This window comes from Wolffia australiana, chromosome 3 (genome assembly GCF_029677425.1).
Source record: "Wolffia australiana isolate 7733 chromosome 3, ASM2967742v1".
NCBI classification, from domain to species: domain Eukaryota; kingdom Viridiplantae; phylum Streptophyta; class Magnoliopsida; order Alismatales; family Araceae; genus Wolffia; species Wolffia australiana.
In genome coordinates, this window is record NC_135837.1 from 15,494,972 (window position 1) to 15,521,702 (window position 26,731).

General features: G+C 45.8%; 4 protein-coding genes across 10 annotated transcripts; 2 read left to right on the top strand and 2 right to left on the bottom strand.

Annotated features, from left to right (window-relative positions):
* Positions 1-12,107: 12,107 nt before the first annotated feature.
* Positions 12,108-14,678, bottom strand: TCP2 (TEOSINTE BRANCHED 1, cycloidea and PCF transcription factor 2). Of its 5 annotated transcripts, none has more exons than XM_078572710.1 (3): positions 14,403-14,675; positions 12,734-14,247; positions 12,108-12,309 (listed from the first exon to the last, which is right to left on the bottom strand). In XM_078572710.1, the coding sequence occupies exon 2, from the start codon at positions 13,988-13,990 to the stop codon at positions 12,803-12,805; it is 1,188 nt and encodes a 395-aa protein (XP_078428836.1). In that variant the 5' UTR covers positions 13,991-14,247; positions 14,403-14,675; the 3' UTR covers positions 12,108-12,309; positions 12,734-12,802. The 5 variants fall into 5 exon arrangements, with proteins under 5 accessions (XP_078428836.1, XP_078428835.1, XP_078428834.1 ...); XM_078572709.1 differs by having other exon boundaries at positions 14,316-14,675; XM_078572708.1 differs by having other exon boundaries at positions 12,108-12,305; positions 12,734-14,678.
* A 610-nt stretch (positions 14,679-15,288) lies between these two features.
* LOC144701034 (polyamine oxidase 3-like) lies at positions 15,289-19,483 on the top strand. 3 transcript variants are annotated; one of them, XM_078572705.1, is made up of 8 exons: positions 15,290-15,828; positions 16,615-16,718; positions 16,829-16,917; positions 17,154-17,267; positions 17,358-17,445; positions 17,530-17,718; positions 17,790-18,317; positions 19,105-19,483. In XM_078572705.1, exons 1-8 carry the CDS (start codon positions 15,798-15,800, stop codon positions 19,411-19,413), a joined length of 1,452 nt encoding a protein of 483 aa, XP_078428831.1. In that variant the 5' UTR covers positions 15,290-15,797; the 3' UTR covers positions 19,414-19,483. The 3 variants fall into 3 exon arrangements, with proteins under 3 accessions (XP_078428829.1, XP_078428830.1, XP_078428831.1); XM_078572703.1 differs by having other exon boundaries at positions 15,289-15,828; positions 17,358-17,718; XM_078572704.1 differs by having other exon boundaries at positions 15,289-15,819; positions 17,358-17,718.
* A 106-nt stretch (positions 19,484-19,589) lies between these two features.
* Positions 19,590-24,238, top strand: LOC144701033 (Tetratricopeptide repeat (TPR)-like superfamily protein). The gene is made up of 7 exons (XM_078572702.1): positions 19,590-19,745; positions 20,190-20,505; positions 20,636-20,926; positions 20,995-21,243; positions 21,673-21,797; positions 21,945-22,043; positions 23,525-24,238. The coding sequence occupies exons 1-7, from the start codon at positions 19,687-19,689 to the stop codon at positions 24,036-24,038; spliced, it is 1,653 nt and encodes a 550-aa protein (XP_078428828.1). The 5' UTR covers positions 19,590-19,686; the 3' UTR covers positions 24,039-24,238.
* Positions 24,239-24,701: 463 nt separating this feature from the next.
* LOC144701415 (pentatricopeptide repeat-containing protein At2g20540-like) lies at positions 24,702-26,408 on the bottom strand. The gene has a single exon (XM_078573233.1). The coding sequence runs from the start codon at positions 26,406-26,408 to the stop codon at positions 24,702-24,704; it is 1,707 nt and encodes a 568-aa protein (XP_078429359.1).
* Positions 26,409-26,731: the final 323 nt, after the last annotated feature.

Consider the following 26,731-nt stretch of genomic DNA (forward strand, 5'->3'; position numbering starts at 1 on the left):
GCACTATTATTAATGCTGTCAACAATGTTGGTCTGAAGATCATAGTATGGAGATTATTTTTTGATGTTTAATTTATCATAACTATTTCTAACATCCACATAAAACATAGGCTCTAGAATCATACCATTTGATTTAGGATTCAAGAACTCACAAGGAGAATAAGACTGTGCCCTAGAATTTATGCATCAGTGACCTTGGTTTGAAAGTCATCATTTGGAGATTTTGGCTAATTTTTTTAATTTAATTGAACAAAGTTATTTATTACATCAATAGAAATTCAAAGGTTTCAGAATCCTACCCTTTGATCCATGGTTGAAGATGTTGCAAGAATAATAATAATCCCTATAATGTATCTTAATGGAGACCTTGGTCTAAAGTTCATAATTATTTGTAACATCCATACAAATTTAAAGGACATAGAATTTATGGAAATATATGTGACGGGCAAGCCAGTCATACATATATTTATGGAAATATATCCATATCTCATTCCATGTTCATTAATTGAACATATTTATTTTATTGCATGTGTAATGCTTATAATGGAGTCCATGTATAGATGATCAAAAATTTTGAATTATGATGAGATTGTAATATAGAGATCACTAGTCTTTAAGCATGCATTCTAAATATTTCTATTATAAGGATTCTCGAGAATGATATAGAAGTATCCAGAGACAATAGTGCTATCTAGCTTGAATCATATGATGAGTATGGCCGGTCTTGTATCCATTAGAGTGGAGACACTAAGGATATATATTGGGTGCTCTTTAGTGCAAAGAGTTCATTGAATTGATCCGAAAAATCAATGAATGGTATTATACCAACTTGTCAATTAGGTTGATTCATGTCATGATTGTGTAAGTGGTCAATAGACTTGAGACATCATAAACGTCTTGTGGACGGACAGTTGTACTTTAACTATGACCTACGAGTCCCAAATCATGGGATTCAAAATGGTCTTAGTTCGAGTGCATCAAGAAGTTCACTAAAATTACTAAGTGGTCATGATGGGATTATATGCCCTCAGTATAAGAGGAGACAACTCATGGACGATGATGTGGTGAAGTCCTTAGCGAAGGTAATGAAATATTGGAGAAGATTTCTTGATGGCCCACGCCATCAAGGATCACCAACGACGTCGTCCGTGCCGCCGACCACCATCATCGAAAGCGGGGCGAAGAGATGCTCGATTATCCTGTTTTGATTTTTTTTCATTTTTCCTAGTCGTGTCTCGTGTCTTCTTTGCTGTCGTCTTGTTTTTGTCGCATTGCGATGCGTCCCGTGTATGCATTTTATCGTCATGGAAAAGGGGCCTTCCTTTTCCCCCTTTTCCTATATTATTTTATTTTAAATCCCCCTCCCCTTCTATGTGTAATGGGGGGCGCAGTTTATAAGGGCCCCCTAATGGACCCTCTTTATGTTTTCAGCTGACCCACTGAGGGGGGGAATGGCCCATTGACCTCTTCCCCGTTATGAGGGAAGAGGGGGGGGGGGGCTAGCCTCCTCAGACCAGGTAAGTTATTTTGAGGAGTTTCTTAGTTGATATCTGGTCTCATCATAGAAGGGGAAAGGGGAATCAGGGAGAAGAAGATTGTGAAGAACTACTCGGGGATGCTTAGGTGATGACGTCACCCGTCCTCGCTTGAAGATTTTCCCGATTGTATGAGCGGGATATTTGTACGTTCGGTAGACGTGGACGAGACGCCGCCGCTCAGCAACCACGCCCAGTGAATTGGCTCTACAGGCAAAAGGCAAAGCCCGCCCCTTGGAGAATTGTGCAAGCTCCTTGATGAAGCAACCCTAGGCTGCCCGATCACGCATGAATTAGGTGACGAAAATCCATCACCGGTGAATCTAGACTTGGGTGCCACTCTTATGGTGCTTGGAGTCTCCAACCAGCTCCAGCGCTCCCCTCCAAGCGATTCCTTGAGGATCCTCAGCATTGCGCATGCTAATCTGCACGTTGCAGATTCTTGAATGACCGTGAAACAGGATTTGCAGGTGCCCGATCAATGCTATCGACCGATTGCCCGATCGGGCTGATGGTTCTCTTGCGATCTCTCAGCTGAGCTTCGGTAACATCATTCGGAGTCCGCTCAAGTGTCGACAACAGTGAGAGTTGAGGGTGTAGATGTGGTGGAGTCCCCTATTCACTACCCTTGTACTCGGTCGTGATTGAGATTGCTGCATTCTCCATTCGGCTTCCATTCAACGACATCCCCATAACCGGGCAACCTTCATTGCCCAGCTGCGGGTTAGGTGCCGACGAGCCTGTGTATTCAGGCGAGACGGCAATCTTCCCCCCACGGTCCTCTCTCCACCCCCCCAAACTACGCTATCGGCTCCTCTCCACCGCAACCCGCACCAGCTGCCGCCATTGACGAAGAACCTGCACACGAGCCACGCCAACGAGGTACGTCATCCTCTCCCATTGCTTGTTTAATTATTGTTTGTAGTATTCCTTCGTCTTGACTCCACCACGCTCGGGCTAGGAAGGTGAGAGAGGTATTGAGAGAAAACTACGAAGCAAGTGAGCATCTTACTAGTATGGACGAGACTTTGCGTTACGTGCGAGCCCTACGGATTGGTTCTGTTTGGCTGTAGATGCCTTCTTTGCTCCGACAATATTCGAAAGGCCACCGTCACCGTTACCCGACAACTCCATCCAAGCTTGGAGCTCGGTGCCTCCTTTGAGTCAGAGCCTGCACGTACGACATGTAGGGCATTCATTTTGTGCATCATAGTTACATCAACCCATTAGGGTTACCCGTCAGACGACAACACCATCAACATTCGATACCATCATCGTTTATAGGCACCGAGCCATCATACTCGATGTCGACAAGACGATGTCCTGAGATGACGTCCAGCATCAATTCTCCAATGATTTTCAAATGCATTAGTACCAACTCAGATGACTAATAAAGGTTTGACAGCTGAACATACCCTAAGTCATCCTATGAGCATCAAGTGGATGAGGGACTATATGTACATGGTAACTGATGAGGACCAGATTTCATGAAAGAGTTGATACACACTCCTTTGTATCTTACAGATCATGAGGTTTAGCTTGGCACCCCATGTGTTGAAGACTCAACCTATCAATTAGGTTAAATCAATCTGACATTTATTAATCTATATGATGATATACTTAATTAATTTAGAAAGACGATAAAGGTTATTGAGCTGCTCGAGTCGTTAACTTGAATTGTACATGGGCCTAGATGGTCACACGCAAATGGTTTTTGGATGTGGGAAGATATACTTAAATTTGGGGGATTTTATGAAAAATACCCACTTAGTATAAATAGGGGAAGGCGTTAAAAAAATTCACCCATGACATAATTTTTTAGGGGCCTTCCCCTTATTTTTCCCTCTCCCCATGGCTCCTTTCTATTCCCAATGCGATTGGAACAACGCAACGATGGCGATAGAGGTTGAATGGAGCTTGTTAACAAGAAGGAGGAGATTTGACGTACGGCGGATTACGCGGATACTAAAGAATATTATGTGGTCATCAAGCCAATCACACCACCATGTTTATTTAAGTTCTTTTAATACAATATTATGTTCATTATTATTTCAGTGTGATGACTATAATGAAGTCAATGAATACGCGCAATGACCTAGTGAATTATGATGAGATCATCATACATTGATTACTAGTCTTTAAACTTGTAGTCTAAATATTCCTATTTTATGGATAGTCGAGATAGACAATAAATTATCCACATAGAATAATACTAACTGATCTTACTTATACAATGAGTATAGCTGATCTTATGGCTATTAGTGTGGAAACACTAAGGACAGATACTGGGTAATGTCGGACGTTGTCTAGGACGTCGTCCGGTCGACAGCGAGTATGATGGTTCGATACCAATAATAGGTAGTGGTATCGAACTTCCACGGTGTCATCGTCCAACGGATGAAACCCTAATGGGTCGATGTGACTACGATGCAATGAATGAGTGCCCTATGTGTCATACATGCAGGCTCCAACTCGAGGTAGGCACCGAGCTCCGATCTTGGACGGGTCACTAGATGAAGGCGATGGAGGCCTCTCGAACCTCGTCAGAGTAACGTAAGCGTCTACGGCTAAACGGAATCAATCTTTAGGGCTCGCACATAACAGACGGTCTCGGCCATACCAGTAAAACACTCGATTCATCGTAGTTCTCTCAATTATTCCTCTCTCACCTACCTAGCCCGAGCGCAGTGGACTCAACTCGAAATTATACTACAAGAGATAAGTAAACGAGCCATGGGAGAGGGCGGCATACCTCGTTGGCGGGCTCGTGGTGCAGAATTAATCGACAGTCGACGGCGGTTGAAGTGGGTGTGGCGGAGAGGCACCGGAGAGCAGATGTCGACTCGATGGGTGATGATGATGCTGGAGCTATGAGTAAAGGTCATAGGAGGAGAGCACAAAGGAGCCGCAATGAACCGGCTCCAGCGTTGGGCTGACCGATCGCTATCTTTATGGAGGGCGACACGAGCAAGGTCAGGTAATGAACCGATAGGTCTGCGAATGTGAGCAACGGTATTCGGTTTTTCGGAAGTGAACCGATAGGTCTGCAGACGATCAGTCAAGGTAGTGGCGGATGCCAAGAGACAACAGAATTCGCTACGCAGACAAACACCCGGCCAGCGCTTGATGCGTGCGGCGGTCTGTGACCCTCGGGGGGCGACAGATGGCATGCAGCAAACAGCAGCTAGTGGGGCGCCCCTTCACCCCATAATTGGTGCATAGAATTAGTTGTCGGGTCTGGCATCTACGGTTTTAATCACCTAGACGGGAAATCTTACGGGTAGGTGCCGTTTCCTTGGAGGGCAGCAGAATTAGGTGTCTGGTATGGTGTCTTTGTATGGAATTCTCCCATAGCGTAGGCGGGTGGTCAAGCAGGTACCACCTCCCCTCAATCGACGAAATATGTATCTGCACCGCACGAGGCACGGTTTTGCATGTCGTCACCGGAGACACTAGGAAAATGGAAATTCTGACACGCGGCAATCGTAGTTGCTGGGAAAGAAACTCTCATGGATTCTGCTGAGTGGATGGCCTGCTTCAGTCGCAAGGGGGGTCTCCCACTCGGGAATGAGGGACAATGGCTTCAAAATTTTCAGGTAAGGGGAGACGTGAAAACCTTCCTATCAACCACAATTTCCTCTTTCTTCTCCTTTGATCTCCCTCCCTCCTTCCTCTATTTTCTTCTCTTGAGCGAGGAAGGGAGACCAGAAAAAAAACACGACAATTCTTCTTTCTTTGTTCTTCCTGGTCTAAGGGGGCTAGGGCACCCCCCCCCCCCTCTTCCCTTATAAAGGGGGAAGAGGTCAATGCCCCCCACCCTAGTGGGTCAACAAAAAAGAAATAGGGTCCATTAGGGGCCCTTATAGAATGGGCCCCCGTAACACATAGAAGGGGGGAATTTAAAACATAAAAGAAAAAGGACAAAGAGGGAATGTGGGAAGGGAAGTCCAATTTGCTAAGGACCCCCTCCCACACGTCGACAAAAATGCACGACATAGACGGGATGTGTCGCTGTGCAATGAAAACAGAACGACGAGACGGGAAAAACACAAAACACGACAAAAGAAACGATGAAAATGAAGATACGATATTTGAGCATCATCATCCGGTTGTCGATGACGGTGGCAGACAGCGTGGATGACGTCGTCGACGATCCTTGATGATGTGTGCATCACTAGGTGCTCCATGGAGAAAGAGTTCACTAAATTGATCCCTATGAATTCCTGAATGGAATTATACCTAAACGTCAATAATGTTGATTCATGTCAAGGCTGGATAAGCGATCAACAGACCTGAGACACCAAGGACATCTTGTGGATGGACTACTACATTTTGACTACGACTCAAGACCTTTTAATCCTGGGATTCAAAAAAGTCATAGCTCATATCTATTAAGAAGCTCACAGTGATGATTGAGTGGTTAAGACAAGATCATCCATCCTCAATATAAGAGGAGATTGACTCAAAAGACGATGCATCAAATCCCTGGCCAGGGTAGTGAGGATATTAGAGGAGTTCTCCAATGATCCCCATTACGCATCACTACTAATCAAAAGACGGATTAGGGTATGACGATAACCCATACCCTAGGTCATTTGAGAGTCTTGCGTAGATGATGGATTATACATATAGGGTAACCACTAGTGGTAAAAGTTCTTTGAGAGAGTTCAAACACTACTCGGTATCTTCTAGAGCACGAGGTGTAGCTTGGCACTGCACGGGCTAGAAACTTAACCTATCAATTGGGTTAAATTGATCATTAGTTAATTAATCTATATCTTGATATAATTAATTAATAAGGTTGGCCACTAATTGTTATTGGGCCACTAAAGTTATTAACTAGAATGATACATGGGCCTAGAGGGTCACACACATAAAGTCATAAGGGTATTGTTTGATATATTTTTCTTTATAGGGTTTGTGAGAAAAACATAAGTAAGATATAAATAGGGAAGGGCCACTCTTTTCAAGCTCCCAGGCTAGCCAGATTTGAGAGCCCTCCCTTTCTCCACTCTACTCTCTTCTCCAGTCAACCAAGGAGACTGTCTTCATGGTGAGAAGATCTTCATTATTTTTAAGGAGTGTTGAACAAGAAGAGGTAGAGATCCAAGCACTAAGTGACAGCGTGAACAATTGTAGAATCCGGACACATGAACGACTTCAGAAAAATCTTAGAGCGGCAAAGTCAAGAATGGAACAAGTTCCCCACAAGGTACATTTGATGTATGTTTTCAATTACGAATCGATTAACATGCTTCTGCATCTATGAAATCATATTTCCCATTAATGAACCAAGATACAGAACCCAACAGATACTTCTATAGGCTGCACCCATGGGAAGCTCCATGGGTCTCGCTCCAAAATCCAAGTGATCACAGATGCAATTGGTGCACAGGTTCTTTGTTTCATGGTTTTGTAGATGTCGTTACGATTCATTAAGATTATCCGCTACAGATCATTTTGAATTTTTCATCCAGATTAAGGCCTCTAGAATCCTGCCAGAATCGTACCATTCGATGTCACACTAAAGAAGTTGCAACTAGAACACACTGCGCCGTGGAATTCATGCATTAGTCACCTTAGTTCAAAGATCATCTTTTGGCTAATATTTTTTGAACTTTTATTGAACATAGAGGTTACATATAAAACCCATAAAAAATCTTTCGGCTTTAAAATCATACCATTTGATGTAGGATTGAATAAGTTACAAGGAAGACAACTGTGTGACTCAATATTCACACCATTAGAAATGTTGTTTTGAAGATTATCCTATGAAGATTGTTTCCATATTTCTTTAATATTAATGAAAAAATATGTATTTCTAAAATTCAATAATCCATACCATTTAGAGTAGGTGCCAATCGACACATGATTAAAGAAGTTACTAAGGAGCAAAGGAAAACATTTTGAAATCAGACACAAGGAAATAGCAAGTATGGGGGACAATTGACGAGACATTCACTTAAATAGTCATCGTGAAGTAAAATTCTTCTATTTCTTCATGTTCCAATAATTCCATGGATTGATTTTTTATTAATAAATATATATGGTTATTGGGTTAAATCAGTTTGATTAAATTGATTTTTTATTAACTAATCCATAAGCTGATCTACTTAATCAATAAGGTTCTCTAAAAAAAACATTGGTGAATTAAAGTCATTAACTAGATTGATTCATGGGACTAGATGCTCAAACCCACAAGATAAAGGACATTGGTAGCAAATCTTTGTTAATAAGGACATCTATGAAAAGCTCTTAATAAATATGAATAAGGGTTCAGTGTTTTAGGGGCCCAATTGAGCCAGACCTGGCCAGCCCTCTTTATTCTTTCTATCACTTTCCACTCACTCCACTAGAAGGTTTTGATGTTGAGAATATCAACTAGACCTTGAAGAAGATTTAGTGGAGAAGAAAAACAGATCCAACAATCCCTTGGTCTCATGGATATGTCTAGAGAACGGGCACATGAATGTCTTTAAAGCACTCTCCTAAGGAGCAAGCCAAGGGTGGAACAAGTTCCCCACAAGATACTTTGAGTTTATCCATTAGAAATACTTCATGTTTCTTATGTTGTCTCCAAAAGCTTTTTTTCTCTGTCTCATCTCAAATCTGGTTTCTTATTACTAAGTATTCTAGTTATGAAATTGGAGATAATTTAATTTTCAAGTAATTTGGAAATAGTTTTTTCTTGTTAAAAAATCTTTAACCTTTTATTTATGAAATTCTGGGGTTTCAACAATAGCATGACAATCTTGCTTCTTCTAAAATGAGAGGAATATACCATTTCTAATAACCAACCATATGAAAAATATTCTGCATAAATAAACTTTTGATCAAAATAGTTTTAATTTACCTATTTCAACAAGCTTGTCCTTTTCAGTTTACACAGATGCAAGTGAAATTAAAAGTTGTAGTAAGCATAGTGAACAAAATTTATTGGTTGATGGATATAAGGTAATTTTAAAATAACTAAATCATTTTTTTCTCTATTGATGTGAGCTCCCTAAAAGAGTTAAAATAATATCATACATTTTCAAAAGAGAGGAGACATAAGTTTGCTTTCTCATAGTATATTAATTGAAATATATGTAACAATAATTGAACTCCTATTTGATTCCATGTTATGTGTTAAAATATTGGGAGAAATAAAAGGATTAAACTATATATTATACATTTTCCCTATATTTTCTGAAATGAAATAGAGACCAATATTGACTACCAAAGATTGTTTCTTCTAGTCCTTCCAGTCACATCCATTGATATAGAACTTATCTTAGAAGTCAAACATATACATATTTCTTTGGAAAGATAAAACGTAAACATGTTGATTATTAGGTCTTGTTCATACTATCCCAACATCTCCTAATCATATATCCACACCCAAGTTTATCCAGTTAGATACAGAATTCACAATATTTGTTACTGGGATTAAATTAGTGGATCTTTTAGCTCCTTATCATCAGGAAGGAAATAATGGAGTATTCAGAGGAGCTGGAGTGGGTAAAAAATACCAATTCCATTTAGAAAATAAAAAAATTTGGGAAATTAATTAATTTAATGAATTAAAAAATATTTTTATAAAAATCAAAAACAACCAAAGCAAAGGGTGGGGAGTAATAGAGAAAAAACTATTCAGTATTAGCCCTATCTATAAGAGGAGAATGTATGAAAATTGTCATTGATTCATTCAACTCACATACTTGTGTTGGATACATCCATCATGTATACCCCAATGTCACAAGGTCAAATCCCGAGCTAGGACTCTTGCTCGAATTTGGCGTGTGCCAGCCTCAATGTTCAGAGCGAAACACTGAGCAGCCTTGATCACTTGCAACGGAAGCTTTTGCAATTGCTTAAGATCGCATAGAAAGTAGATAGAGGAGATGGTGGTGCTCAGCACCATCAGAGAATAGGGTCATTTAATTAATATCATCAAAACTACATCATCGTTGCATGGGGGAAGACGAGGGGTGATACAAGGAACGAGACGAGGCGCCTTGCGCCAAGGTAATCTCGCCACACCGTCTCAAGGCTACCGCTCTGCACGCGCGCGCGCTCTGCCGCTACACAAGTGCGCCGGGGCGGGCGATCATACAAGCCACCCCTGCCTTGACGATCACACACGCCACCGGCACCCGTGTCAACACTCTAGCAGGCAGTCTGCGCGACGCTGTCGCATTCGACGCCCCCGAGCTGGGCGTTGCGTGCCTAGCACTACCCCCAGGAGCGCTACTCGCCGGCTGTGCCGTCTCGACGCTCTCAGTGCGCCACATGCCTTAGTCTCCTCGCGGGATGTCTCCCGGCCCCGTGCCCCGCACACACAATGCGCGCGCTGCCCGCGCGGCCGCTGCGCAGCACCCCGCACAACTCCGCACGCTGCAACCGCGGCACGCCGCCCGGCTTGCGAGTCCTGCACCTGCGCGCAGCGTTTCCCGCTCCCGCGCGCAGTGCTCAGCGCTGGCGCGTAGCGTTGCCGCCCGCGCGTGGCGCGTGGCGCTTGGTGTTGGCGTGCAACGCTTGGCGCGCGCGCGCACACACCGATCAGCCCGCGCACCACGCACGCGCGGACCATACCTGATCCGTCCCACCTTGGATCTGGACGGGCACGTGCACAGTTTGCCGTGAATCACCACCGACAGTGGCAATGGCTTGAAAGATCAAGTATCTGGGCATCGCTACCCATAATGACTCGGTCCTTTAATGTCTTGAGCCGAGTTACACGGACACACCCTCCCAATAAGCGCGCAGGCCTCTGGGCAGGGAATGCCGCCTAGTTTAGGGGCCTAACACCCAACCATACAGGTAAATAGAGAATTCGGGTTTTCTTTTTAGTTGAATAAGAAATGACATTTTATAATTGAAAGGTTAAGTATAATGAAAACTATTTTATTCAATTTTTCTCTTTTGTTTCCTGAACTAGTTATTATTGGTTTTGACAAAAGAAATGCTTGGATATTTGATCATTGTTGCCTTAATATTTAGTTATACCACTCATCTTGGATATGATCATCACTATTTGTCTTAAATATGAAATATCTAATTTCATGGGTGTATACATTTTGTTCAAAAAGTGAGTCAATTCATGGATAAACTATTTTGCCTCAATACATTTCTAAGACTAGTCTTAGTTTGCATTAAGTTTTGAGCAGTACTGGAAAATGGACAAAAGGGGTGCAATACATTTTTCTAGTTTTTTCAATTGAAGAATCTCAAGAAATATATCCAAAATTTTTTTTTACCTAACGAAAGCCTAATTTCTACATCCATATTTTAAATACCAGATAATGAATGGACTAAAAATTATTTTTAGACAAAAATAGAATAGGTTCCATACCTGCTTGTTATAGTACTCATGCTTCAAGAGACGATCATATAAGAGAAATCGACAAAAGAAGCATGTTTAGTGACAATTGAATAAATAAAAAAGAACAGAGTGTAAAAAGGAAAGCATTTAGCTTTCCTTGCAGACATTGCTGCAAAGCATTTTTACCCACATCGCTCTCTCTCTCTCATTAACTAAATGTCTTCAAGCTTGGATTTGTGATTTGTTAAATGACAGGCAATCAGAAACTTTCTTGAACAATATTTCAGGGAGGATCCACCTTCAACAAGAGCCACTTGGACTGAGAGATTCGATTTTTGTAACCAGTTGAGAGACAAATAAATAATTGGATTGAACGATTTTAAAAAATAAATTGAATGAGATGATGGATTCAGGTAGACTGGTTTGAAATAATATTATTGCAATTATTTTAGCAGAAATCAAAACTTGGAAGAAGTCAAGGGCAGGCAAAATAGTTTCACATGGAGAACCGAATGAGAAGGTGAGATGGCAAAGGCAAGATCTATGCATCTTCTCAAATAATAATGTAGCTGGCCCCTCTTTCAATGGACTAAGGCCATGGTGGACCGCCTCTTGAGGCTCCAGAGAACAGTAACTCTCAAAATAAGATTCAAGAATAGCCTAAATCTGTAAAAAAATATTGTGTTCATACAATTATCCCTGTCGTCTATAGACAAATTCACTAACCATCCTAGCATCACTAGAAAGATAAAGTTTAATTACCTGACTCATTACCTTTCTTACATCTTTCCGTAGTTGGTACAAACAAACAATTTTCATCTGATGTAAATTTTGAGGACAGAATATAAGACATTCATCTTTACTCGGGAAATTTTATCTAGGATAAAATATAGATGACCTTTACAAAACAACCAAAGTCTGCACGTGCTTTCTTTGCACTCAACATTAAATTTTATTGAAAATAAGGTTATAAATAATCTCTTATATTATTGCATGGGAGCAATGAGAAATATTGTTAAGGTAGGAATAAATGTTTAATTCATCCGGCTATGTAACTCAATTTGCATATACAAGCACCCATTGAAGGTCCTCCCAAAGCCCCTGCAGTAGCGAAGTTTGAGCTATAAAATTCACATATCTGCAACCTTTTTGTTTTTGTTTCCAGAGCAGCCATCTTTTTTTAAAAAATTGGACAGCACAAGTGCTTATATCACAATATTTGTTTCGGCTTCACCTCTTATAAAAAAAAATGAGCATAGTAACCTCATGTCAGAAAAAAATATTTTCGACTGGAGAAAAAGGAAAAGGTGCAGATTTCTTGAAATGATGTTCATGAATGGTAAAGACAAGTTCAATTCTGAGCTGATATGGTCAAAGACAAGGATGATCAATCGTAGCAAATGATAGTGATAGAAATAAACGAAGAGACTGGAAAAGGCAGCGTTGAACAGAGATCCGCTACCATTCCTTCCTGAGGCCATCGAAACAGTTCATTCAGCGTCAGTTTGCGTCGACAGGAATCCTTTTTCTACCAGACAGAAATAAGTAGAATGAAGCTAAATACAAGCATCCTGAGAAAACTGGAAAAGACTAGAACTGATTAGCTGAGCGAAGATTATCAAAAAAACCCATGACCTCGAATTGAACCGGAATCCAGCCACCAAAGTAACTGAACCAATACAAAATGGAAAGAAATAGTAAAATATGAAACATACTACCACCCAAAGAAGAGAAATTACAAGATCTCACTAAAATGAAAACACAAGCGCGATGAATCAGCTAATTGTACGGGTGGATTCATGCTAATTACGACAGAGAAGCAAAAAAAAAAAAAGGAAAATACACAAACAGTAGCCCAGAGCGCTGGCTTTCAGAGAAGCAAAGAGAACCCTTACTTTGAAGTAACCTTCTTTTCTTCAGCTTCTACAAGAAAAAGAAAAACCCAAATGCCATCGGTCGCCAACTCAATTCTTGTCCTTGCCCTTGAGATCAAGCTGGGGATATCCATCATAATAAAGCTGCAATCGGCTGTCAAACCCACTGGGCAGCTGCCCGTCCCAGCTCGTGGCGCCGACGAAGAAGGGAAAATTCGACCCACCCATTGAAGGTGACAGCCTCTGGAGATGGGGGAGAGGCTGCTGAGGCGGGTAATTGGACTGAAGGGTCCCCCTGTGAAATCCAGCAACACCCGAGGAAATCGAAAAATTGATGCAATCTGCTCCGCCTGCGGACACAGCCAAAGGTATAAGGTGGTCCGGCAGGAAAGAGAACTGCGGGTGCAACAATCCCGATTGATCCCCGGCTGCCGGGGAAGCAGCAACCGGGGCAAAGCCAAAGCTTCCCTGTGGATGACCCTTCTCCTCAGACCCGATCAGACCCACCTGGCTAAAGTAGTCCGCAGTCACAACGGAAGAAGAAGCCGGCATCTGGCGCAGCTGTCTGGAGACTAAGTCCTGGCTGGGCGTCGATTGCCCCCCTGTGAGAAGCTCTATGAAGGAACCCCCCATCTGGGTATCTCTCTCGTCGTCGTCTCCTTGCTTGTCCTTGTCCTTCTTCGCCGTGGCCGCCCTCTCCCTGGCGCGCTCTCTCGCCTTAACCCGAATTTCAGAGCGAGAGAGGGACAACACAGAGCCTCGGCTCGTCTCCGACGTGCTGCTACAAGCGGATTTCGTAAGGGAGAAGTGCTCCTGAGGCTGACCCAGTTGTTCATCTTCGTCTTCCTGCTCTTTTTCTCCGTTTTCTTGGGGAATTTCGCCTGGGGATTGGTCGGGGAAGGCGGCGTTGAGAGAGGGAAGCCCGGAGATAGCCGCGGCGGCCGCCTTGATCAGCCATTCCACGGCCTTGCTGGGCTGGTCGTAGCCCAGGCGGTCTTGGAGATCGTAGAATTGGATTGCTGTGGAGACAGATAGCCGGACTCTGCGGTCGCGTAGCCCTTTTGCCGTAAGCACCTTGCTATGGCGGTCCTTCCCCCCCGAAGCTCTTGAGACTCTGCAGATTCTAGAGGCCGTCGAAGGAAGCTGGTACCATGGCCGGAGAGCTAGAGAATCTCTAGCAATTTCACCCCCTGCTCGGTGCTGCTCTTTATGGCCTTCCGCGGCGCTGCTATCACCGATTCTGAATCGCTTCGGCGCTTGAACGTCGGTGATTTCCATGGCCGCAGCTCTCTCTCAAGGCCTCAATCTACCTCCCAACATCTAATCCTGACGCGCTGTAGCTGATTGTCAGAAGAAGAATTGTGCCGGGGGATGATGAACGGATGGGTACTGCAGATTGATGGGTGTTTTTTTTTTCCTTCAAAGTTCAAACCCGGATCTTACTTCAAACCCACGAAAACCCACCTGCAGTTCTCACAGTAGCTTCCCCCAGACAACCGGAATTTGGGCGAACAGCTTCCTGAATTCCTCGGCAGCTGGAAAACCGAAGAGATTAGGCCAAACCCGCGAGGAAAAATCGACGCATTGCAATCGGAGAACCGACCCGAAGGCAATTTCGCAAGAGAAATCGGTCAGATCTGAGAATTCAGAGAGGAATTCGCCTGCTGACGAGCGCCAAATTTCAGCTCACCTTCCATCGCCCACAGTATTGAAGAAACATCATCATCATCATCAGCCTACATTCCGACTCTTCCTCCTCTCTACAGTGAACTAGGGTTTTCTCTCTTACCAACTGTAGAGAGAGAAAGATAGAGCAAGAGAGAGAAAGAGGTCGCTGTCCGTGGCGGCTACTGTAGCGTCTTGACGAGAAGGCGGTCTGCTGCTCCGCGCTTCTTCTAGAGTTGGCCTGCTTCGACCCTCCGTAGGATCAGGTTAACAGAGCTTCTATGCGTTCACTGGCGTGTGCTCGCGCAGCAGTAGACCGCGTGTTTCGCAAGGGTGAGTCGCTTCACTACCCGGTGAGCTCACCGCGCTAAATTTTGTCACGTGGAGGATTTTGCATGGCTGTTGGGTGTCGGTCGGTGACGCGAATCGGGCAAAGTTGATGGGCACGTGAACTCTCTGCTATGGGCCAAATCTCGAGCCCAGTTGTCCTTTTGGGCCGTCGTGCTTGACTGGACGCTGACGTCATTAATCTTGTCCGTTTTCTCCAGAAAAATAGTCGACACGTCGGTAATACGTCGGACGTGGGGCCCACGGTCTCCGAGTATCGAAAAAATTATTATTTAAAATTCAAATATTCGCATTTGGTAGGCATATCAGGGTAAACTCGTCATTTCGTGAAAGAAAGTATAAAGAGAATTAAAAAAATTCGAGTGGCGTATGTGTAAGTCTTTGAAGAAGGTAGAGCCACGTGGTAAGAAGGACGACCAGAAATCTCTCACGTGGTGGGGGCTAACTTCCGAAGAATCCGGACCGTTGGATGGGGGCACGTGAGTTGGACGAACGATGGTTGGCCACGTGGCCAGTCGGCTATTAAGAAACTACGGTTTTGCCACTCGGCCTTAACTACCACCCTTCCCTTCCCTTCCCTTCTCCCGCCACCGCACCATGCAGAAGAAACGTCCGGCGAATTTCTAAATTTCTTGCGAGGAGTTCTTCTCGGAGGTCTTCGATCGTCGTTTTAATCGTCTTCGTAGTTCGATTGGCGGTGCCAAATTCTGATCTTTACGCTGGAGTTGGCGTAGATTGTTCGAATTTCTTCTCGTCTTCGTTGAGTAGTGGTTTTCCCCGTTGTTTTTGGGGTTCTAGGGTTTTCAATTTGTGTTCGTCGGCGATTTTTTGTCGAGGTAGTGGTCGGGGGTTTGTGTGCGAGAGTGGGGTCTTTTTCAGGCGATCAACGCATGAGCAGGCCGGGAAATCTGGGTTTCATCACGTCGAATTCTAATCATTTCCTCACCTGCTTGCTCATCTTTCTTCCTCGGCATTACCTGCGATTTCCCCCGTTCTTCTCCGACTCTCGGGAAGGAGAAGGCGAGAGACTGCGGAATTCGACGAGTTATCGGAGTTATAGTCTTGGTTTGTTATGGAGTTATCGACGAAAAACAGTAAGAAAGGTGGTTCGCACTGTACCATTTTGTCTTTCCGTTGGTTCAGTTGTATTTTTTTTTTGAATTATTTTGTAACGACATGTGCATCGGATACACGTCCATTTCTGAACTCTTGATCTGGAAACTGGATTTTTTCTCTTCCTAAGTTTATTTACGCGAATGAAGACGTGAGATCTGAATGGTTTTCGTCACAGCATCTTCCACTTCTTAGAGTCATCTCATCCTTTGGGAAGTTTGCCGCTGAGGATTGTTTAATTTCACATTCATTTATGTTGCCAAAGGAACATGGTCTTTTTCCCATATTTTGGGCGAGACTCTGAGAGAGAAAATTCTATTTTTGCTTCCCATGTTCATAATCTTTGCCTACCTCTCGGCAAAGCAAAGTCTGGGAATTGAAATTTTCATCAGATGACGAGAATTGTCTTTTTCCCGAAGCGCAGTTTGCTTCTCCTTTCGGTTGGAGACAAAATGTTTACTAGAGAATAAACTATACAGAGGTCAAGAACTAGTTATATGCAAAACCCTTCTTATGTTCATGTGCGACTAGCTAATGCAAAATTTGAAAACCTACTATCGGTACATTTCGAAGCGCTGTTCGTTTGATGAAGACTTGTCACTAGAATTTCTATCCCTAGTTCTTTTCCAGAGATTGATGCAATATTTATATTTATTTTTGGGAAATGTTTGACTTCAAGCTACTGTGACATTATTTGGTCATCATAGTCTATCTCAGTTAGACTCTGTGGTGCCGGGGACTAAAATATAAGTATTTGTACGATGTGAACTCCACAGTTGTTCAGAGAACGTCCCATCTCTCCCCGCCTTCTGCAATTGTCATAGGCGCAGGCTTCGCTGGAGTTGCTGCAGCTCGCACCCTGAGGGATGCATCATTCAATGTACGTCAAAACCTTCTTCTTTTTATTATTTTTTATTTTCCGGTTATTTCAATTTGCAAGTAAAAACTTTCCTGCGATGCCCCAGTGAGCCGTTGTTTTCCCATTACAAGGTTGTTCTGTTGGAGTCTCGAGACAGAATTGGCGGCCGAGTGCACACAGACTATTCCTTTGGCTTCCCCGTTGACATGGGTGCCTCTTGGTGAGTAATCCGAAGCCATCTTTTTAATCATCACGTAATAATAAAAGCATTCTTTAGCTAGTAAGTATTTTGAAGGCGGTTAACAAAATGTCATTTCAGAATCAGTTAATATGTATAACACAATCAATTGTCTAGTTCTGAGATGTCGGTTAGCAAAATGTCATTGTTCTGTTATCACCTTATAGTAATAACACAGTCATCAAGATAGTGTTTTTAAGATGGTTAACATGCCAAAGGTTGCACGGGGTCTGCGAGGAAAATCCACTTGCACCAGTGATTGGCAGAATGGGGCTACCCCTTTACCGAACCAGCGGTGACAACTCTGTGCTATTTGACCATGACCTGGAAAGGTACTAAAACCTTCTGGAAAGAACTTGGAAATGCACCCACTTCCATAATACCGGTTCATCCTCTCACTAACCCCTGAATTCCAACGGCAGCTACGCCTTGTTTGACGATAACGGGACCCAGATTCCTCATTATCTTGTCACCAAGGTGGGTGAAGTCTTCGAGGCCATACTTAAGGAGGCAAGTCCCTGCTCTTCCCTTTGCCCAAATTTTTGTTTGAGTGTCTGCCAAAGGCTTCAGGTTTCAGCTTCTGGGTCAATGCAGACGGACAAGCTCAGGGGGGATCAGAGCAACGACATGTCCATCAAGCAGGCGATCGAAATTGTCCTCGCCAATCGCCCAGATCTCAGGCAGGAAGGGCTTGCCCATGAAGTCCTCCTGTGGTACATCTGCAGAATGGAAGGCTGGTTCTCCACCGATTCAGACAAAATCTCGCTCAACAGCTGGGACAAGGCAAGAACAAAAACAGTCACTTATGGATTCAAAACCTTTTGGATATTAATCTCTGATGTGTTTCTCTGCAGGAGGAGCTGCTCTCCGGTGGGCATGGCCTCATGGTCCGTGGCTACCTTCCAGTGATCAACAAGCTAGCCAAGGGGTTGGACATCCGGCTGAATCACAAAGTGACAAAGATCAAGTGGGGGAGGAACGGGGCGGCGGTTTCCGTTGCCAATGGGAAGGTCTTTGTGGCCGATGCGGTGGTTATTGCCGTCCCAGTCGGGGTTCTCAAGACGAGGAGGATTCAGTTTGAGCCGACGCTCCCTGCATGGAAAGAAGCAGCCATCTCTGAGATGGAAGTGGGGGTCGAGAACAAGATCGCCCTTCATTTCGGCACCGTCTTCTGGCCCAATGTGGAGTTCCTTGGGGTGGTCTCCTCCACTGCCTATTGCTGCAGCTATTTCCTCAACCTCCACAAGGCCACCGGCCATCCTGTGCTCATCTACATGCCTGCTGGCAACCTTGCCCGCGACATCGAGAAGATGTCCGACGTCGAGGCGGCCGCCTTCGCCTTCGCCCAGGTCAAGAAGATCCTTCCCCAGGCCTCCGAGCCGGTAAGCTGCTAACCAACTGGTTCGGCCTTGAATGTTAACTTAATATCAGAAACAACAAACAGTGATAAGTGGCACTGGTGTTTATAGTTCCAAGACGCAGACGGGACGATTTTTTTGTCCCGGGACAAAAAAATTGTCCCGTCCGAGGATACAGACGAATTTTGGGACGAAAATTCATCCCGGGGACCACCGGATGGGACGGTTTTCGTCCCGTGGGACGAAAAAACTGTCCGTCTTGAGGTCTCGAACAATGGACGGACGGATGTGGATGAAAAACCGCCGGATTCACATCCGACGGTTGAGATCTCGCCACGTGGCGTCGCTATGACAATTTGCATCGAGGTCCCTGTATTTTTTCGCGCATGCAAACTGACACAGCTCAGAATTAATTGTACATATGTCTATTTGCATTCTCTTTCCTTTATATGTCCTTTAAAAAACTTAGAAAAATCTGTATTAACATATTTAAAATATAAAATGGGTTTTGTCCGTTCGGGACTAATTTCGGGACGAAAATTCGTCCCGGGAGGACTGGATGGGACGAAAAACCGTCCCGGCATGATTGGACGGGACGGTTTTTTTATCGTTGGATGAAAAACCGTCCCGTCCTTCGTCCCTGAACTTACTCTGGACGTCGGACGGGACGGAATTCGTCCCGTCCCGTCCATCGTCTACGTCCGGGACAATCCAGAACTATACTGGTGTTGTGCCTTAAGATAATTAGCTATAGCATCTAGCACTGCAGTCAGGCGCTTGAAATCCTAACAGAAAGCACTGAATTATGCAGATGCAGTACCTGGTGTCGCGCTGGGGCGGGGACGAGAACTCGCTGGGGTCGTACTCCTACGACGGAGTGGGAAAGGCACACGAGGTGTACGAGAAGCTGCGGATTCCAGTGGACAATCTCTTCTTCGCGGGGGAGGCGACGAGCGCGGCATATCCGGGGACTGTGCACGGCGCCTTCTCCACCGGAGTCATGGCTGCCGAGGACTGTAAGATGCTCGTCTCCGGCCGCCTCAGCGAGCTCGACCTCTGCCCGGCAATGGCGGCGGAGGAGCCTGCAGTCTCAGTCCCTCTCCTCATCTCCAGGATGTAATGTTATCCGGGATGCTGTCTAATTTGCTGGACGGGAATAAAGAAAAAGTCAATGGCTGTTGTGTTGACGATATTTGGATATTTTGGGGAGATATTTTAGTAATCGGATCCTTGCGGGTGTAAATCGGTTTGTGGGTTTGGATCCGAACCGGGAATTATCCGGTTAAGGAGTGGATATGCAAGGTTTTAGAGCAGTCGGAACCTCATCCCTGTTCGAAGTCTCGCATTCTCGTGGAGCGGCTGGCGCCGATGAATTTCGCGCAGTCGTGAGAGAATGGAGGCTGTGCGCGTGCATCAGGCGAATTCCTGGCTATCTTTTTCGTCCAGCGTCTGGTAATTGTTGCTCGCTTCTCTCTCGGCTCAAATCTTTGTACTCATCGTGTTGTGTCTTCTTTGTGTCTGTCCTGCTCTGATTTCGTTATATTTTCGTGCTGAATTGTGTTGCGGGAACTAAAATCTTCCGCTGGACGGTGGATTGCTCGGTAGTCAATCTAATTCTGCCGCTGGACGGTGGAGCCTTACGAGATTTCGAATTTTTATGTTGTTTGACAAGATTAATCTTCTGGGGTTTTGTTTCTAGCTTCGGGTTTTTTTCGGGGGGGTTTGGAAATTCGAACTAGGCGATGCTCGTATTATCTCCATCATTTTTTAGCTTATTTTGCCTCTCGATGGCTTGACTTTCACTAGTAGTCAGATCAGCGAGAGTCGTAACCTTCTTTAATTGATCTCTGTTAACATCTTTTGGGGTCTTCTTATTTTATGCATTGTTTTTGGCAGTAAATCAAAATCAATTAGACAACAAAATGTTCTCAAGAACAAAGATAGTGGGCTTCGCATGGAAGTCGTCTGCCTCAGCATGCTGGCTCCCAGGAAATTCATGCAGAAGAAGAGAAAGCCTGAAGTCTTCAAGGACGCGGCAGATGAAGCAGACCAGAGGAATTGGAGGAAGTTAATGAAGGAGATTGATGAAGCTTGCTCCGCTGTCTCAGTTCTTAGGACCCAACGTACAAGAGACAAACCTCTCCCCAGGGATCTTGTTCTTGGTACTATCATGAGATTCAAGCAACTAAAAAAGTGGAATATTGTTAGTGAGGTACCCATCTTCATAAAATCTTCAATCTGTTGCATTTGTATTGTTCTAAGTAAAGGGGTTTAATCACTTAATGATTGTATTGATTGCATTTGCATTTGTATTGACTTGATGTGTTTTTTCTTCCTCTTAGATTCTTGATTGGCTCAGGAGCCAGCATTGGTGGAGCTTCAATGAGATGGACTACCTGTTGCTGGTCACCGCATATGGAAAGCTAGGGGATTTCAACAAGGCTGAGAAGGTTCTGAAATACATGAACGGCAAAGGTTTTGCTCCAAGTGTGATATCACATACTGCTGTCATGGAAGCGTACGGCCGAGCTGGCCAATACAACAAAGCCGAAGCAGTATTTCGAAGAATGCAGTCGTCGGGACCTGAACCATCCGCAGTAACTTATCAAATATTGCTAAAAATATTTGTTCAGGTTGCCTCTTCTGAGCTCGACTGATTTATTTCCCACGATTGTTAATTGCAAAAAATGCTCTATTTCAGGGTGATAAATTTGATGAAGCTGAAGCCATCTTTCAGTCTCTTCTGAACGATGAACGATCTCCACTCAAGCCCGACCAGAAAATGTTTCATATGATGATATACATGCACAAGAAGGCTGGCAACTATGATCGAGCCCGCAGAATATTTGCCCAGATGGCTGAGAAAGGTATCCCGATGTCCACTGTGACTTTCAACAGTCTGATGTCCTTTGAGACCAATTACAAAGAGTTGTCCAACATATATGATCAGGTGCTTAATGGCCGTGCCTTGTATCTTCCTCTCGTCTTTTCTGGTATTAAAATCTATTCAAATTAGGTTTTGACATGTGAGGTTGACATTGTCATTGGTTGACTTTCAACGAATGGGTGTCAACACCAAGGTCACAATCAGCCATCCATACTTTGGGAGAATTCCCCTCAACATCGGCATCGTCAACTAGGCCGCTAGACGGTGGTGACTGCATCAACTCGGGTTGACAAATTTTCACGTAGAATTTCACTTAATTGACGGCTGAAGTTGACTCAGTGATCTCCCCAACAACGTCAGCGTCAACCGTCAATGGTTATCTTGTCAACGCTGACAACCTTGGCTTTGACGAGTGCAAAATTTGCTTAAGAATTAATCTCCTTTCTGTTACTATTTACGGATTTTCTAAGCTTTCTTGTATCTGTTATTCAGATGCAAAGATCCGGCATCCAACCTGATGTTGTCAGCTACGCATTGCTGATCAAAGCATATGGGAAAGCCAGAAGGGAAGAGGAGGCGCTGGCAGTGTTTGAGGAGATGTTAGATGCAGGTGTCAGGTACGTTCAGGGAAAATTTATTATTTACTGTACTCGTCATTGACATGGTTAATTCTATGTTCATGTTTGATTTTCAATGCTTTACTTATTGTTGGTGGCCAAGCATATTCAAAGAACTTACAATGGGAGTTGAATCATTGTGCGCAGGCCCACAAGAAAGGCCTACAACATTCTGCTAGATGCCTTTGCAGTCTCTGGCATGGTAGAGGAAGCCCGTACTGTCTTCAAGAGCATGAGAAGGGACAGGTTGGCTCTCTCTCTCGCTCTCTCTCTCTCCCTCTCACTCTCTCTCTCTCCCCCCTCTCTCTCTCTTGCTCTCCCTCTATATCTCTCTCTCTATATCTCTCTATCTCTCTATCTCTCTCTCTATCTACCTATCTATATATCTATCTCTCTCTGCACGCCCTCTGTCTACCTATATACCTATCTATATACTCTATCTCTTTCTCTCTATCTCTCTCTGCACGCCCTCTGTCTCTCAATCTATCTACCTATCTTTATCTATCTCTCTCTTTCTCTCTATCTCTCTCTCCCCTCTCTCTCTCTCAATCTATCTACCTATCTTTATCTATCTCTCTCTTTCTCTCTCTCTCTCTCTCTCCTCTCTCTCCTCTCTCTCAATCTATCTACCTATCTTTATCTATCTCTCTCTTTCTCTCTCTCTCTTTCTCTCTCTCTCCTCTCTCTCTCAATCTATCTACCTATCTTCATCTATCTCTCTCTTTCTCTCTCTCTCTCTCTCTCTCTCTCCTCTCTCTCTCAATCTCTCTACCTATCTTTATCTATCTCTCTCTTTCTCTTTCTCTCTTTCTATCTCTCTCTCTCTCTCCTCTCTCTCTCTCAATCTATCTACCTATCTTTATCTATCTCTCTCTTTCTCTTTCTCTCTTTCTATCTCTCTCTCTCTCTCCTCTCTCTCTCTCAATCTATCTACCTATCTTTATCTATCTCTCTTTCTCTCTCTCTCTCTCAATCTATCTACCTATCTTTATCTATCTCTCTTTCTCTCTTTCTCTCTCCTCTCTCTCTCTCTCTCAATCTATCTACCTATGTATATCTCTCTCTCTTTCTCTCTATCTTTCTCTCTCTCTTCTCTCTCTATCTATCTACCTATCTTTATCTATCTCTCTCTTTCTCTCTTTCTCTCTCTCTCTCCTCTCTCTCTCTCAATCTATCTACCTATCTTTATCTATCTCTCTCTCTCTCAATCTATCTACCTATGTATATCTCTCTCTCTTTCTCTCTATCTTTCTCTCTCTCTCTTCTCTCTCTATCTATCTACCTATCTTTATCTATCTCTCTCTTTATCTATCTCTCTCCTCTCTCTCTCTCAATCTATCTACCTATCTTTATCTATCTCTCTCTTTCTCTCTCTCTCTCTCTCAATCTATCTACCTATGTATATCTCTCTCTCTATCTTTCTCTCTCTCTCCTCTCTCTCTCTCAAACTATCTACATCTATCTCTCTTTCTCTCTATCTCTCTCTCCTCTCTCTCTCAATCTATCTACCTGTCTATATCTATCTGCCTCTTTCTCTCTCTCTCTCTCAATCTATCTACCTATCTATATCTGTCTCTCTCTCTCTATGTCTCTCTCTCCTCTCTCTCTCAATCTATCTACCTGTCTATATCTATCTCTCTCTCTCCTCTCTCTCTCTCAATCAGTCTATATATATGAATTGCCCCAACTTTCTTGCTCAAGGGACATAATTCTCTTCATCATCACAGGTGTATGCCAGACCTCTGTTCCTACTCCACCATGCTCTCTGCACATGTCAATGCCTCTGACATGGATGGGGCGGAGAGGTTCTTCCGGCGGCTGAAGGAGGATGGCTTCGAGCCCAACGTCGTTGTCTACGGGACACTGATGAAAGGGTATGCAAAGATCAAAGACGTGGACAAGATGATGAAGACATATGAGGCGATGAGATTGGCCGGAATCGAAGGCAATCAGACAATCTTCACCACTATCATGGATGCCCATGGTAAGAACTCTGACTTTGGCAGCGCTGCCGTCTGGTTCAGAGAGATGTCAGCCCGCGGTTCCCCTCCGGACCAGAAGGCCAAGAACATCCTCCTTTCTCTAGCCCAGTCTCCAGAGGAGATGGCCGAAGCTCGATTGCTCACCGGCTTGCCAGAGGATGGTGTCTCCGGCATATTCTTTAAAGACGACGAGGAGGATGACGAAGACGACGATGAAGATGACGAGGATGAGATTGCAGATGTTGACCACAGATTATGAGGAATTATTAAAAGTTGGTATTGGGATCCGCTGGCAGATAATTTTATTTATTGGGAGCATATCAAGTTAGTGATAGAGCTGGAAATTGAGATGGAGACAGAGATACAGGCAGAGATGAAGATGGAGACCAATATAGAAGTTTTTTTCTGTTTTATGGTGCATAGACCGTCCCCATTAATAATGATCATCAGGTTCAGATCCCTGTGCATTCAGTCAGATAAAGACATATAACAGAGATCCAGACAGAGACATATATGGAGAGGGATTGTTTTTTTCTCTCCAATTCTACTTGTCCATGGAGGCGCCGTCCTCCTCGGCAATGGGGTCGAGGGTGACGAGGGCCTGCGCCCGCGGCGTTGAGAGCAGCCTCGAGGGGACGACGGCGGAGAGCGGCGACATGGGGGAGCGCGGCGAGGTCGATGCCACGTCCATGGAGAAGGGGCAACGCCGAGACCCAGGCATAACCTCCACAAAGAAGCAAGACGCCGTCTTCGGCCTCCCCATTGTCCACCGCTTTCTCTCTCTAGAATTCTCCACTGGGAAAGGCCCTCCCAGCCCGCTGCTCCAGCCAAGGCCCCAATCCTTGTGGCCATTTATACCACGGCCATGACCAGGAATAGGCCAAACGGTTCACCCGTTTTAGAGCACCGGCAGCTTCTCTCTCTAGGAATCTGGAGAAGAGCAGAGAAGCCTTAAATGGGCTAAAGCCCGGTAAATCTCCTCGGTCTGGGGGAGGCTGGAGTCGGCAGAGCAGAACTGAAAGACCCTTCCGTTGACCTCCACAGAGCTACGACCGGGAGACTTGACCGTCTTCTTGACCATCTTCCTGGCCGCCGCGAAGTCGTCCCAGTGCTTGGCCAGCCCGCAGGCCTTCGACAGCGCCACCCAGTTGGCCGCGTCGCCGGGCCGGGCCCGAGCCACCCGCCGAGCCGCGGCTCGAGCCAGCTCGACGGGGCCCCGAGCCAGCAGCGTGGTCCAGATGACGCAGTCCGGCTCGACCGGCATCGCCTCGACCACCGCGACGGCCTCGCGGACCAGCCCGGCTCGGGCCAGCAGGTCGACCACGCACCCGTAGTGCGCCATCCCGGGCGAGAGGTTCGTCTCCTGGACCATGGCCTTTAACAGGGCGAGCCCTCGCCGGACCCAGCCGCGGTGCACGCAGGCCGAGAGGGCCCCCACGTAGGTTATCCCGTCCGGGGGGACGCCTTCTTCCTTCATCTCCTCGAGCATGGCTAGCGCCGCCGCCGCGCCGCCGTGAGCCGCCAGCGCGTCGATGGCCGCGTTCCAGCTGACCACGTCGCGCCGGGGGGCGCGCCGGAAGACCCGCAGCGCCGCGCCCAGGTCCCCGCACTTGGCGTACATGTCGACCGCCGCGTTGGAAACGTGGGTCGCGGCCATGAACCCCCGGGCCTCGGCCAGGAGGTGCAGCCGCCGAGCCAGCCCCAGGCCCCCGGTCCGCCCGCAGGCCGCCATCGCCATCGCCAAGCTCGCCTCGTTCGGCCCCGCCAGCCCTTTGAACGCCTTTAGAGCTTCCCAGACCCGGCCATGGCGGAGGTACCCGCGGATCAGCCCGTTCCAGGAGAAGACGTTCCTCTCCGGCATCGCCTCGAAGACCCTCTCGCAGTCCCCGAGCTCCCCGGCTATGGCGTACCCTTGTAACAGCGTGTTCCAAGCCATGGTGTCTCTCTCAGGCATTCTATCGAACACCTCCCGCGCCGAGCCCATGTCCCCCCGGGCGATGTACCCGCAGAGAACCGTGTTGCAGAGGACGACGTCCGCCTCCCCCTTCGCCTCGGCCCTCTCGAGCAGCGATCGGGCGGCGATCAGGTCCCCGGCGGCGAGATGGACGGCAACGATCGCCGTCCAGGCGACGGCGTTCTTGCTCGGCATTTCGTCGAACAGCTTGAGGGCGGCGGCGCGGTCGGGGGAGTAGGCGTCGATCAGGAGAGTGCCCACGAAGCGGCTGGACTGGAAGCCGGTCTTGGCAGCCAAGGCGTGGACCGCGGTGGCTGCCGTCGCGGCCGGGAGCTTGGCGCAGGACTTGAGCACGAAGGTGAAGGAGTAGCGGTCGGGGGGCGCGCCGCTGGCTCGCATTCGGGCGAAGAGGGCGAGGGTGTGGAGGTGGGCGTCGAGCTGGGTGTGCCCTTTGAAGAGGAGGTTCCAGAGGAGGGTGGGGGGGCGGGGCACGCCGTCGAACCAGCGGCGCGCGTCGTCGGGCCGGCCGTGGCCGAAGAAGGCGGAGACGATGGTCGGGGCTAAGAGGGGGCAGCTCTGAAGGCCGCGGGCGATGGCCTGGGCTGCCAATTGGAGGAGATGGCCGCGTTTGCGCGAGTTTTGCACGAGGGAGATGAGCTGCTCGGCGGTCACCATTCATTCACCCATTCACAGAAGATGCTTCAACCAGTTGGGGTGGGACTGTAACGTTTTATTGGATGATTTTGCCTATTTGAAGTAACTAGAGATGATATATTTAGTCCAGTGGAAAATCTTAGGCATTGTTGTAGTAGATTAGCTTGGAGAGATGAGGTTCAACGTTGGACTTGAAATGATCCTGGCCCAGGACACTATTGGGGACGAAGGATGGGACGACACGAAGATCGTCCCGTTGTACGTCCCAATTTTTAGATGCTCGACTGAATCGCCTCGTTCCAAATATTTACGTCCACGTCCTGTCCCGTCCGAAAACCCTTCCC

Excerpts from the sequence above, each read along its gene's own strand:
- LOC144701034 (XM_078572703.1), top strand. The coding sequence starts at position 15,798 with ATGGAGTTATCGACGAAAAACAGTAAGAAAG. Across the intron at positions 15,829-16,614 it reads GACGAAAAACAGTAAGAAAG|TTGTTCAGAGAACGTCCCAT; the intron begins GTGGTTCGCACT and ends TGAACTCCACAG. Across the intron at positions 16,918-17,153 it reads GTTGACATGGGTGCCTCTTG|GTTGCACGGGGTCTGCGAGG; the intron begins GTGAGTAATCCG and ends AACATGCCAAAG.
- LOC144701033 (XM_078572702.1), top strand. The coding sequence starts at position 19,687 with ATGGAGGCTGTGCGCGTGCATCAGGCGAATTCCTGGCTATCTTTTTCG. Across the intron at positions 20,506-20,635 it reads AGTGGAATATTGTTAGTGAG|ATTCTTGATTGGCTCAGGAG; the intron begins GTACCCATCTTC and ends TCTTCCTCTTAG. Across the intron at positions 21,798-21,944 it reads ATGTTAGATGCAGGTGTCAG|GCCCACAAGAAAGGCCTACA; the intron begins GTACGTTCAGGG and ends CATTGTGCGCAG.
- TCP2 (XM_078572708.1), bottom strand. The coding sequence starts at position 13,990 with ATGGAAATCACCGACGTTCAAGCGCCGAAGCGATTCAGAATCGGTGAT.
- LOC144701415 (XM_078573233.1), bottom strand. The coding sequence starts at position 26,408 with ATGGTGACCGCCGAGCAGCTCATCTCCCTCGTGCAAAACTCGCGCAAA.